This window comes from Capricornis sumatraensis, chromosome 3 (assembly GCF_032405125.1).
Source record: "Capricornis sumatraensis isolate serow.1 chromosome 3, serow.2, whole genome shotgun sequence".
Taxonomy (NCBI): Eukaryota; Metazoa; Chordata; class Mammalia; order Artiodactyla; family Bovidae; genus Capricornis; species Capricornis sumatraensis.
Window position 1 is genome coordinate 49,388,085 of NC_091071.1, and position 12,748 is coordinate 49,400,832.

A 12,748-nucleotide genomic window follows, 5' to 3' on the forward strand; every position below is an offset into this window, starting at 1 on the left:
TGTTGTTTGGTAAATAAAGATGATTAAGAAACCCATAAGATGTAGGAGTTTGTCTTTCCGCTTGCTATCTCTTGTAGTTCATAATACCGTTTAAGTTTAAATGTGGGTAGTGTCTAGTGACTAGACACTAGTCTGGGCTTATTCAAAGCCTCTGTTATTTTATTGCATACTAAACTAGTGAATTAGTTGGAGAAGGCAATGGCACCCTACTCCAGTACTCTTGCCTGGAAAATCCCATGGATGGAGGAGCCTGGTAGGCTGCCGTCTATGGGGTCACACAGAGTCGGACACGACTGAAGCAGCTTAGCAACAGCAGTGTCCAGTGAAGCTTGTCACCTGCTCCCCTCCCAGGCTTTCCTGGTTGCATCTGGCCTCTGCCTCCATTTTGGAGGTTGCTTCTGTTGTTGCAGCCACTCACAGGAACAACTTCCTTAGTCCCATTTCCAGATTCTTAGCGGGGAGGGGGGGGGGGGGGGGGGGGTTGGATATTACTGGTTAAATTTGTATCCATAAACTGGATACAGTTGCATCTAGCAGGATCATTACAGATGAGTGAAACCTGATGCGCAAATGATAACTGAAATAAATAGCACTTTTATGAGATTAGGAATTATTTTCTCTGATCGAATATAAAGGACCTAATTGTGATCTGAGTTTGATATTTCACTTTGCTCTTTTCCCCTTAATTGTAAAGTTCTAACAGTCCTAATATCTCATCAATTGCTTTTCTCCCAGCACTGGTGGTCAGACACCCCGAAGAGATCTGGAAAAGGTGCTGACAGGAGAAGAAAAGTAAGATTTTTTTGTATTGATTTTCTTCTTACATGATATTGTGAATGTTCTTCTTGCTGCTTTAAGAAAAATAGCAAATGAAATGATGGTTCAGAGTGGTGGGGGATGATTTTTAGTGTAGCATTTATTGAATAGCCACACTGTATTGGTGCTCTGGAGGCTGCAAGAAGATTGAAAAATAGTTTGAGTAAAGATTTTGTTGCCACTTGGTATATAATAAATTGTGTTAGGCTCCAGAAATACAGAATCATATTAAAAGTAGTCCATTCTCTCAAAGTCTTTAGAGGTATCAGAGGCAAAGGGGAGAGCTTAAGCAAAGATGTAGGGTAAGCATTCAAGGCCTATTTTAGGGATGGCTAGTAGCCGAAATCAGATTGATTGTATTCTTTGCAGCCAAAGATGGAGAAGCTCTATGCAGTCAGCAGAAACAATATGGGAGCCACGGTGGCTCAGATCATGAACTCCTTATTGCCAAATTCAGACTTAAATTGAAGAAAGTAAGGAAAACCACTAGATCATTCAGGTGTGACCTAAATCAAATCCCTTACGATTATACAGTGGAAGTGACAGATAGATTCAAGGGATTAGATCTGATAGATGCAGAACTATGGACAGAGGTTTCTGACATTGTACAGGAGGCAGTGATCAAGACCATCCCAAGAAAAAGAAAGGCAAAATGGTTGTCTGAGGAGGCCTTACAAATAGCTGATCAAAGAAGAGAAGCTAAAGGCAAAGGAAAAAAGGAAAGATATACCCATTTGAATGCAGAGTTCCAGAGAATAGCAAGGAGAGATAAGAAACCTTTCCTCAGTGATCAATGCAGAGAAATAGAGGAAAATAATAGAATGGGGAAGACTAGAGAAAATTAGAGATATTAAGGTAACCTTTCATACAAAGATGGGCACAATAAAGGACAGAAATGGTATGGACCTAACAGAAGCAGAAGATATTAAGAAGAAGTGGCAGGAATGCACAGAAGAACTATACAAAAAAGATCTTCATGACCCAGATAATCACAATGGTGTGATCACTCACCTAGAGCCAGACATCCTGGAATGTGAAGTCAAGTGGGCCTTAGGAAGCATCACTATGAACAAAGCTAGTGGAGGTGATGGAATTCCAGTTGAGCTATTTCAAATCCTAAAAGATGTATCTATGAAAGTGCTATATTCAATATGCCAGCAAGTTTAGAAAACTCGGCAGTGGCCACAGGACTGGAAAAGGTCAATTTTCATTCCAATCCCAAAGAAAGACAATGCTGAAGAGTGTTCAGACTACTACACAATTGCACTCATCTCACATACTAGCAAAGTAATGCTCAAATTTTCCAAGCCAGGCTTCAACAGTAGGTGAACTGTGAACTTCCAGATGTTCAAGCTGGATTTAGAAAAGGCAGAAGAACCAGAGATCAAATTGCCAACATCCACTGGATCATGGAAAAAGCAAGAGTTCCAGAAAAACATCTACTTCTGCTTCATTGACTATGCCAAAGCCTTTGATTGTGTGGGTCACACCAAACTGGAAAATTCTTCAAGAGATGAGAATACCAGACCACCTGACCTGCCTTCTGAGAAATCTGTATGCAGGTCAGGAAACAATAGTTAGAACTGGACATGGAACAACAGACTGGTTACAAATAGGAAAAGGAGTACATCAAGGCTATATATTGTCACCCTGCTCATTTAACTTATATGCAGAGTACATCATGTGAAATGCTGGGCTGGATGAAGCACAAGCTGGAATCAAGATCACTGGGAGAAGTATCATTAACCTCAGATACGCAGATGACACCACCCTTATGGCAGAAAGTGAAGAACTAAAGAGCCTCTTGATGAAAGTGAAAGAGGAGAGTGAAAAAGTTGGCTTAAAGCTGAACATTCAGAAAATGAATATCATGGCATCTGGTCCCATCACTTCATGGCAAACAGATGGGGACACCATGGAAACAGGGAGAGACTTTATTTTCTTAGGCTCCAAAATCACTGCAGATGGTGACTGCAGCCATGAAATTAAAAGACACTTTCTCCTTGGAAGAAAAGCTGTGACCACCCTAGACAGCATATTAAAAAACAGAGACATTACTTTGCCAACAAAGGTCCATCTAAAAATCCATGGTTTTTCCAGTAGTCATGAATGGATGTGAGAGTTGGACTATAAAGAAAGGTGAGCACCAAAGAATTGACACTTTTGAACTGTGGTGTTGGAGAAGACTCTTTAGAGTCCTTTGGACTGCAGGGAGATCCAACCAGTCAATCCTAAAGGAGATCAGTCCTGGGTGTTCATTGGAAGGCCTGATGCTGAAGCTGAAACTCCAATACTTTGGCCACCTGATGCGAAGGACTGACTCATTTGAAAAGACCCTGATGCTGGGAGAGAAAGTTTTTTGAGCATGGATGTGAAATTAAATTTGACTTGGAATGCACTGCTGGTGGCATGCTGTGGGATGGGTTGCAGGGCAGAAGAGCTGAAGGTCGTGATACAGATCAACTGAAACTGTAATGGAGAAGCAGAAAGTTGAGAATTTGCAGGTGCAAAACTGCCAGGAGTTGGTGACTTGGTGGGCAAAGAGCTGGCTAGAGTTGAAGATACCAACCAGAATTTTAAACTTAACTAACTGAGATGATGGTGTTACCTTTCACTAGGGTGGAGAAAAGTTGATGTGAAGTCATAGGTGCGTTTTTTCTTGAACATATTAAATAGAAGGTGAATGAGATAGTCCTGTAAATATCCTGGGTCTAGAGCTGGAGTTTCAGCTAGAGACATTGATAGTTATCTCCCTAGAAAAGATTGTTGAATCATGAAATTAACAGAGTATAATGGTTAGGACTGGGTGCTTTCACCACAGTGGCCCAGGTTCAGTCCCTGGTTGAGGAACTTAAGATCTCGCAAGCTGCACAGTACAACAAAACAAAAAAACCCAATGAATGCATTAAAAAATAAACTGAATGCTTTGAAAAGGGGTGTAGCCACTGAAGGCCAGTGAGGAGCTGTGATCCTACACATTGGAAGAGAACCTAGAGAAGGACAAGGCTGCCCTGGAGGGGGCTGTGGTGGAGAGTAGACTTAGAGGGGCTGTGCAGTGAATGCTGGCAATTACGCAGCACCCACATCTCAAAAGGAAAACAGGAAATGAGTTGGAGGGAGCGCGTGTCATTTACTTGTGGATAGGTTTGCTGCCAGTGGCTTCGGGGAAAGTTAAGAGCTGTGGGAAATTTTCTAGTCAGTTGATCTATTCACATACGTGAAAGTTCTAGAAGCTTGATATTCAAGAATAGAGCAAACCATACAAGGGAAGAGAAGCAGTTGAGAATCTTTTAGCCTTCTCTTCCACCCCCCACCCCAACATCCACACATACCCAATCTCCATATACCAGTGGAGATAGGTACCTAAAAGTTGAGTGACTCGAATTCCCAGACACTGAATAGACTTTACTTTGGAAGGATGGCAGTCTTACTTTAGCATGGTGGTTCTTCTATTTGTATGTGAAAGTTACTGTATGTGACACCATTAAATGCTGGCAAGGATGCAGAGAAACTGGATCACTCATCCACTGCTGCAGGTAAAATGGTACAGCCACTCTGGAAAATAGTGTGGTGGTTTCTTATGAAGAAACACATACACAGAGATTAATGAGTGCGAGCAAAACTGGGGAAAAGGAAAACAAAAATTGATGAGTGACAACAACATCAATATCCTGCTTGTGATAGTGTGCTGTAGTGATTTGCATGTTGTTTTTTGAGAGACACTGGATCTCTCTGTGTTAACTCTTAAAATTGCATGTGAATCTATATCTCAAGTTTTTTTTTTTTTTTTACAAAACAGGAAACAGACCAAAAGATTACTGTATGAGTTGCATATGCACAACCATGTAAACCACTTTATGGGCATACTCAGTTTGGGAGGTCATTTTACCTGCCTGACTTCTCATCTCACAAGTGAACACAAGTGACTCCATTAGACCAGAGAAATTGAGATTGAGAGTCCTCGTGGAGGAGCCAGCCTTAGAAAGGAGAGAAGCATGATCATATCTGAAGCTGAGAAGAGGGGATAAGGAGTCCTGCAGAGGAAGCTGGCTTTGTGGGGAAAGTTGCAGTTGATAGAGCAGTGTGAGTGGTGATGAAGCCATCTGAGACAGCAGGGCATGGGTGGGTTGATGTCGGGAGGGCAGAGGAGGTCTGACACAGATGTGCAGGTGAGTGCATGGGCCCAGCCAAGGCTGGCTGCATAAGCAGTGTGCTCTTCTTCCCGCTCTCAGGGCTCTTAGACCTGGAGATCCTGGATTCTGCGCCCGGGCGAGGGTCCCCATGCCCTCGAACAAAGATTATGTGGTCAGGCCCAAGTGGAATGTGGAAATGGAATCATCCAGGGTAAGTCATCAGTCCAGGGACAGCAAGGTGGATCTGAAACGCAGATTACTGTCTGTCTTTTACTTCATGTTTGAGAACCCTTAAGCAGCTCTTAAGGTTTATCTGATTTGAAGGGAGCTATTTTGTCTTTATCTAGCCAGTTTATCTGGTTGTTATTATTACTGGTTTGGTAATATTTCTGACCATTATTACCAGTGAGCATTACTTCAGACTTAAAGAAGCATTATCAGTTGGGAAGTCTCTTCATGTTAACTCCTTTTGTTTCAACTGAAGCTCGAAGGTAGAGTGTTTTGGTGTAGTCTTCTATTTTCTAGAACCCTGAGAAACAGAACTCACCTGCTTTGCAGCCTACCCCTCCCTTCCTGTTGAGCTGTTGTCAGTCAGCCTGCTAGGAGGTGGTTAGGGGAGACGCTGTCGCCATCACTGTAAATACTACTCGCTGATCCTCATTGCTGCTCAGTAATCTTTGTTTATTCTCCATTCAAACTGCTCTTTCTAGACTGGTATACTTAAAAAGGGCCTAAGCCGATTGGAAAAGCATAAGAGGAGATTTGCAGAGCAGAAGCGGCTCAGCCGAGTGCACCGTGCTGTCAAGTTCAGCATTGAAGGCAACAGGATGCCCCTGTAGCCTGGCCCTGCCAGAGCGTTATCTGGGAGGTATCCCCAAGGAAGCATGCTCTGTGCATGGGCTTGAGCAGCTAGAGTGGAACCAAGTGTGTGTGTGTGCTTTCCTAACCAGAAAAGGCCAGAACCACTTTTAGTTCTGACATAATGACTGTGACAGGCACCTAGTGACATTCTGGTCATCTTGAATATTTAGAAATTGATATGAGGTTCCCTTCCTTTATCAGTACCCCAGTACATAATTACCTCACGGATAGATATTTAGGTCTTTCTGCCTGGTACCCTTTTTATTAAAAAGGTTTTTGTCAGGGCCCAGAATCATAGTGGTTGGTCTGCCTTACAGGCATATAAGCTGGTTAGTAACATCTTGGTGGAAGGGAGGTGGCTTCCTGTTGTCAGTGGCTCAGTAACCTGCCTTTGAGGGCTCATTGCATAAATCCTGACACTGAATATTTAGGAGATAAATTTAATTAATATACATTTGGTCCATGGCCTGAAATGAAGACGACTTTGGAACATTCACAAAGCCAGACCCACTGACCCACTGTGCTCCCAGGTCAGCAGGAGCACTTTGCTGCAGTGAACAGTTGAGAGTCAGGTGGGTTGCCTGCCTTTTGTGCCTTCTCTGTTAGCCCTACTTGGGCAGCTGTTTCCACAGACACACTCACTTTCCTGCCGGTTCACTTTGCTGTCAAGCTACTATCAAGTCCAAGCACACAGTCTTACTCATTGAGAATAAATAAAGGGTAGAAGAGCACTGGTTCAGTGCTAAGAATTCCTTCATCTCTACTTCCTTCCCTTTTTCCTCCCCACTACTCCTCTTTTTGGTCACACCTTGTGGCTTGTGGAATCTCAGTTCTCTGACCAGGAATTGAACCCAGGCAGTGAAAACCTGAAGTCCTAACCAGAAGACCACCAGGAGTCTCCTCCTTCCCTTTTCTCCTCTGTCTGTTTCTGTTTCCCTTGATATCCCTCCTTCCCCTCCCCACCACCCCTGTTTTTCTTTACCTTTCCTATTCTCACTGTCTCTTCCTTTCTTTTATTCTTCTCTTTCATAATATATTTTCTTCCCCAACACACTTATTTTAGAAAATCGAGATCTGCAATAGGGCAGAGAAAAATGTAATAAAAAGCCGTAATGGCCAGTCTCTTTTGGAAGGGCATGTGCCTGTCAGCAATTTGACAGTCTGGATCCCGCCTTCCCTGTAGGTGTTGGGGAGCGGGGGAAAGGTGGCCCAGCCTCCTGCTAGACTGAGACATGACCAGCATGACGAGAGGGAAGTTCAGAGTTCTCCTTTGTCCAGCATTCCCAAGATCAAAATGGACTGTTACTTATCTTGGCCTGTCTGGCTTATAGAGCTCTGTCCGAAAAATAATAATTAAGGCACATTTTGGGAGCTGGTCTCGTAGCTAAGTTGGTAAAGGATCTGCCTGCAATGCAAGCAACCCGGGTTCTATTCCTGGGTTGGGAAGATTCCCTGGAGAAGGAAATGGCAACCCACTCCAGTGTTCTTGCCTGGAGAATCCCATGGACAGAGGAGCCTGGCGGGCTGCTGTCCATGGGGTCGCAAGAATCGGACACGACTGAGCAACTAAACCCCAAGCCAGCACACCCCGTGCTGCACTGCAGTGATCGCCCTGCACTGTCTCCCTGTTAGGATCCCTCACATGTCCCCTCCCGGCTCCCACACTGCAGACACTGTGAGTGTCACTGGAGAACATGCCTCCTAAGAGGAAACTGCAGTGAATTAATGGCTTTCACATGAAACTCTTTTTGTTTTAAGTATAATTCTTATTTTTGAAATTACATGAATAAATATACTGTAGAATAAACCCCATTCCCCAAAGTTCTGTTCTTCCTCCATGTAAAGCACCACTGTTAACAATTTTGATGTATTAAATGTATTTTCAGTAATGTTTTAAACTTATTTTTTCCTGCTTATAATTGTAGAAAATTTTGAGATTATAAAAAGAAAAATCACTCACCACTCAAAAGCAATTTGACAAAAATTTTGCCTTGTTTCCTATTGATATTTTAATATAATTAAAATTATATTTATATAATTTTGATCACTTCCTCTCATTAAACCACCTTATATATTTATCATTTGTAATGGCTGCATAAGTCTGTCATGTAAAAATATATTAATAATTTGTTCATTATTCTATGGTTTCTGATTTTTCACTTCTAAATAATTTAATAACCTGCACTACATTGTATGTTTATATGCTAATTTATTCCATGGAATGCTTTTAAAATAACATTAAAATGACAAAGCAGTGCATGTTTTTATATAAATCTTTAAATACTAAAAGCACAAATAAACTTAGTGTCACTTATAATCCCACCACACCTTATATTAACATTCTGGGTTATTTCTTTAATCCTTTATATATGTGTGCATAAACATATTATTACTGGTTTGGGGTTTCTTTTGTTGTGGTGGTAGAGTTTTAACTTTTAAGCAAAATTGTGATCATATTCTTTTATATCTTGTTAGGTTTGTGTTTTACTTAACATGGTAAAAATTCATTTGAGTAAACATTCTTCAGTGATTAAATATTGTATTATAATATGATTGTACCATATTTTTTAAAGCAAACCCATCTTGCTAATCTTTTAGGCTACTTTTGATTTTCACTGATAAAGTGGTGCAGTATACAGCTTTACTGTCCTAGGTGGTGTAGGGTTAAGCAATCAAGAGAGAAGTTACTGAATCTGACATGCTAGGCACTCAGTTTTGTGAGTTTTCAGACTTGGGGCAACCAGGCATTTGCCAGCTACAGTTCTTATGATCTATAGCAAGGGGTAGATCCGCGCAGCCTGGGTGTGTCCAAGTTGCTGAGGTTAGAGGGCTCAAATTGTTACAGAAAGTGCTGGGAGTGGACAAGAAGTCCAGGCTGATGAGTAGAGCTGCTGGGAGTTGGGCAGTTGGCAGAGATCTGAACAGGTAAGGCTTCCCAGTGTGCACTGACTGCACATACTAAAAATCGGGGCACATTGTCTGAAAGGATGTCAGATACTTACTTGGGACTGTCCAGAAATCTGGGGTATTGCATAGGGTGATAGCACTTTCTCATCTGATAATGAATTTTTACACCCCCTCACAGTACTAGTGCCAAATACTAAAATTGATGTTAATTTAATATTTGTAATTGGGATGTACATAGAAAATCTAGGATGGATATCAATGTAGCTCTTATTCAAGAATGATTTATTAGAGATCCTTGCTTATATCTGAGGTAGAAGCTGAATCTAAAGGTGAGATAAGCCTAGGAGGGGTTCCCCAACTCCAAAGAACTTCACCACACTCGTACCAGCCCTGAAGTATCTCCTAGTCTCTACCTAATTCTAGCATTCTTTGGATTGAGCTTCACAGGTGATTGAGTAGTAGACATCTGGGGAAAAGAACTAAAAGAGCTCATCTCTTTCCAACTACTCAGCATTCATGAAGATTGGGATTGCTGGCATCACTGTACCAAACGAGAAGAGTTTGCCCTGATCCAACATAAGTGGCAGACCTTTTCAGCATTTCTTAAAGGTGTCAATTTCTTGAAAACCACACTTGATTTCGAGACATAACAATCTTTTCAAAATATAGAAGAAATTACCTAACAACAAATCTTTAACCGTAAAAGGGCAAGTAGAAAGAGAATGCAAGAAGTAGTAAGCCCCTTGGATCAAGAGACTTAATTTACTTTTCTTTTTGTGTCAAACTGATTGCAAAGTAGTTGTAATAGTAGTAGTACCTGATGTTTATTTTGAGCCCTGATTGTGTGCTTATATTTGTTATTATTACCTGATCACTTCTCCCAGCAGTCTTGGAAGTCGTTCAGACAAGGGGCATCATTTGCACAGGGTTATACAACCCTGACTATTTCTAATCTGAAACTAGAGCTCCAGCAAGCACTTAGCAGTTCTGATCTCATTCATTACGCTTAAGGTTTTTTCTCGATGACTTTCCTTGCCTTAGAAGATCATAATTTTTTATGCCAGCACTGTTAGAACTTGTGTATATTAAGAGGTCACCTCCATATTTGGTCTTTGAAAGGGAAGAGCATAAAGTCAGAATGTAATCAGATGAATTAGGGGGAATGTAGTTTCATTCCTCCCCCGTTTCTCTCTCCTAGCAAATTTCTGTGGACTTGAGGCAAAATTTTAAAATACAGCACAGATAACAACAAAATTCTTCTTCTCTGAGAGGGCTTAATATGCATTTCTGACATTGCTGTGTGTACTTGCCCTGTTGTTCCTGAGGTCACCAAAGCTTACTCTGGTTATTCCAGAGCTGGGAACTCTTCAGTCTGCTGACTTTCAGATAAAAGAAGATGAACGACAAAACTAAATGTATGTGTTTCAGTAATTTGCTCTTTAATTTTTACCCCACTCTTAGTTTCAGGGGACCTCCAAGAAGGGTATCAGTCGACTGGATAAACAGATGAGAAAGTTCACAGACATCAGGAAAAAAAGCAGATCTGCACACGCAGTAAAAATCAGCATCGAGGGCAATAAGATGCCCTTGTGACTGCCTGGGAGGTTCCCCGTCGCTACTCTTCAGAAATGCGCAATGGACTCTTTGGAGAAAGATGATATTTTAAAAACTTTTTTAGTGTACCTGTAAATGATGCATCTTGTATCAAATGTCATAGGATTTGCATTTCTCTCAGTTATATTTAAAACCATTTGTTGTGCACTTTGTACAGAAGAATACTAGTCATACTTCTATAAACTTTACACAATAAAATTCCATTCTGGTTTTGGGGGGCTGTCTCTTCATTGTCTTCAAGGGTGCATTCTCTACCGGGGTGAAAATGGGCTCTTGGTGAGTGAAGGAAAATTGTAGCTGTTACAGTGGTTTGACCCTTCAAAGTTCAACCTTCCAACTCTGGTGTGGTTTGTCTGGCCTCCATCCTTGGTTCCTCACTGTGTGCTTCTTAAGACCCTTGGGATTTCCTGAGTTCGAGGAATGTCTTTGTGTTGCTAATGAGGCGAGTCATGGTAGACCCCGGGATAACTAGGATGGGGGCTGGTCACCAGAAAGGACCTACCACACAGAGGGTTGGAATTTGGACAGGCCCCGTGGTAGGTGGGTGGGGACCCTGGAGATTGACCTGACCTAGTTGTAATGCCACATGTTGTAATCAGTCGTGCCCAAATAATGAAGTCTTAGTTAAAAACTCGGGACACTGAGGCTCAGTGGAGCTTCCTGTGTTCCTCAGTGAACACACTGATTTGCTGCAATGGCGATGTGCCTTGATTCCACAAAGGGTGCAGAAGCTCTGCCTTTCCTCCCAGACCTTACCTCATCTTCCATGTGTCTTCATTTGGTTGATCCTCATTTGAATCCTTTATAATAAAACTAATTATAAGGGCTTCTCTGGCGGCTCAGATGGCAAAAGCGTCTACCTACAATGCGGGAGACCTGGGGTTCCATCCCTGGGTCGGGAAGATCCCCTGGAGAAGGAAATGGCACCCCACTCCAGTACTCTATCCTGGAAAATACCATGGACGGAGGAGCCTGGTGGGCTCCAGTCCATGGGATGGCAAAGAGTCTGACACGACTGAGCAACTTCACCTTCACCTTCAAATTTGTTTTCTCTTTGGGGGAGCGGAGTCCTACAATTTGAGAAAAGATTAAGAAGTGCTATCTAAGAGGAAATAGGGACATAGTTGGAAATCGCTATAACTGCTGATGAGCAGCCAGGCAATTGAGACAGAATAGTATAACGTACAGCTGTATAGTTCTATTTTTGTGATACTTTAAAGTCATTTTTATAGTCTCTGCAGACTTATTTATGAGAAATCTCATTAATCAAGATGACTAAATCCAAGAACAAGTCATTGATTTTAATTATAGAGATCTTACGTTAAAAATTGGGGAAGGGTTATCTGACTGTTGATAATCAGAAACACAAGATTGTTGATAAAAGTCTTTGAACAACCAAAATATGAAGTTTGTGCACCTAACAAAAGAATCTCTCAGGATCTCTACCCTTACTTTCAGTAAATTTAAAAGTACAAATGTGATCGTTGTAAAAAGCAGGTAGGTAAAGATAGGGGTGATAACTAACCACTAGGTGGAGATGGAAGAAGAGCTATTACCTGCAGCGTCATTTTTGCATCATATTCTCAGAAACACTTGTGAGAACAAGCACAGCCATCTACTGAAGCAGATGTTGATGACCTTGACCATTAAAATTTATAAACAAGAAAAGTAAAGTAGCACTTTACTTGAAAGCTATCTGTGCACCATTCTAGCATTTAAAGTGGTAAGTCCCAGTCATCTAAAACTTTCACCTATATAGGGTTAAAATTTGTGATGGTACCAGGTATTAATGTGATAATCATACCTGAGAAATTTTAAATGTCAAAAAAATAGTTTTCTGTATAAATGGCCATTGCTGCATGGTTTATTTTAGTCTCAAAACTGGCCAAAAATAGCCTTGTTTTTTTAATTGGAAATAGTTCCAATTTACAGTAATGTTGCAAGAATGGTAAACTAAATCCCATTTCACCTGTGTACAGCAAGTGTGAACGTCGTGCATGCTTGCTTTCACAGAAGTGTAACGTGCTTACAGCTTGCCTCTTGATCCCCAAATACTTAAGCATATTTCTTTCCAAAACGGACCTTTAGGTTTTCCCAGTGTTGGTGGTGGCAACTTTGACCACATGGATGCAGTGATGCAGAATCACACTAATTTTTTCAGTTAAGTTTTAATTGTTGATTAATTTTAACTTGAGGAAATTGTGAATATGTAAAATACCCATAAATTTTGCTATCATAGAGGACAGTTTTTATGTATGCAGTTAGTGGCAGTACAGCGTTCACTTTGTTGTGCCACAGTCACTACTTTCCATTTCCAGAAATCTCAGCCTGCAAAGCTGAAACTACCCTTTGGACAGTAACTCCTTGCTCCTCTCCCCTTAGCCTGGCAAGCACCATTCTACTTTGTCTCCAATTTT

The 12,748-nt window shown here is 41.4% G+C and overlaps 1 protein-coding gene across 5 annotated transcripts in view; it reads left to right on the plus strand.

Moving 5' to 3' along the window:
• IWS1 (interacts with SUPT6H, CTD assembly factor 1) overlaps positions 1–10,515 on the plus strand; it is a 47,402-nt gene extending 36,887 nt beyond the window's left edge. For 3 of the 5 annotated variants that reach the window (XM_068968053.1, XM_068968054.1, XM_068968055.1), the window contains 3 exons: positions 736–792; positions 5,049–5,160; positions 10,179–10,515. In XM_068968053.1, coding sequence (XP_068824154.1) covers positions 736–792; positions 5,049–5,160; positions 10,179–10,310 — 301 coding nt within the window. In that variant the 3' untranslated portion in view covers positions 10,311–10,515. Of the gene's footprint in view, positions 1–735; positions 793–5,048; positions 5,161–5,659; positions 5,789–10,178 lie in introns of those variants that run through there. The other 2 variants (XM_068968056.1, XR_011144668.1) reach the window with 2 other exon arrangements.
• The last annotated feature ends 2,233 nt before the right edge of the window (positions 10,516–12,748 follow it).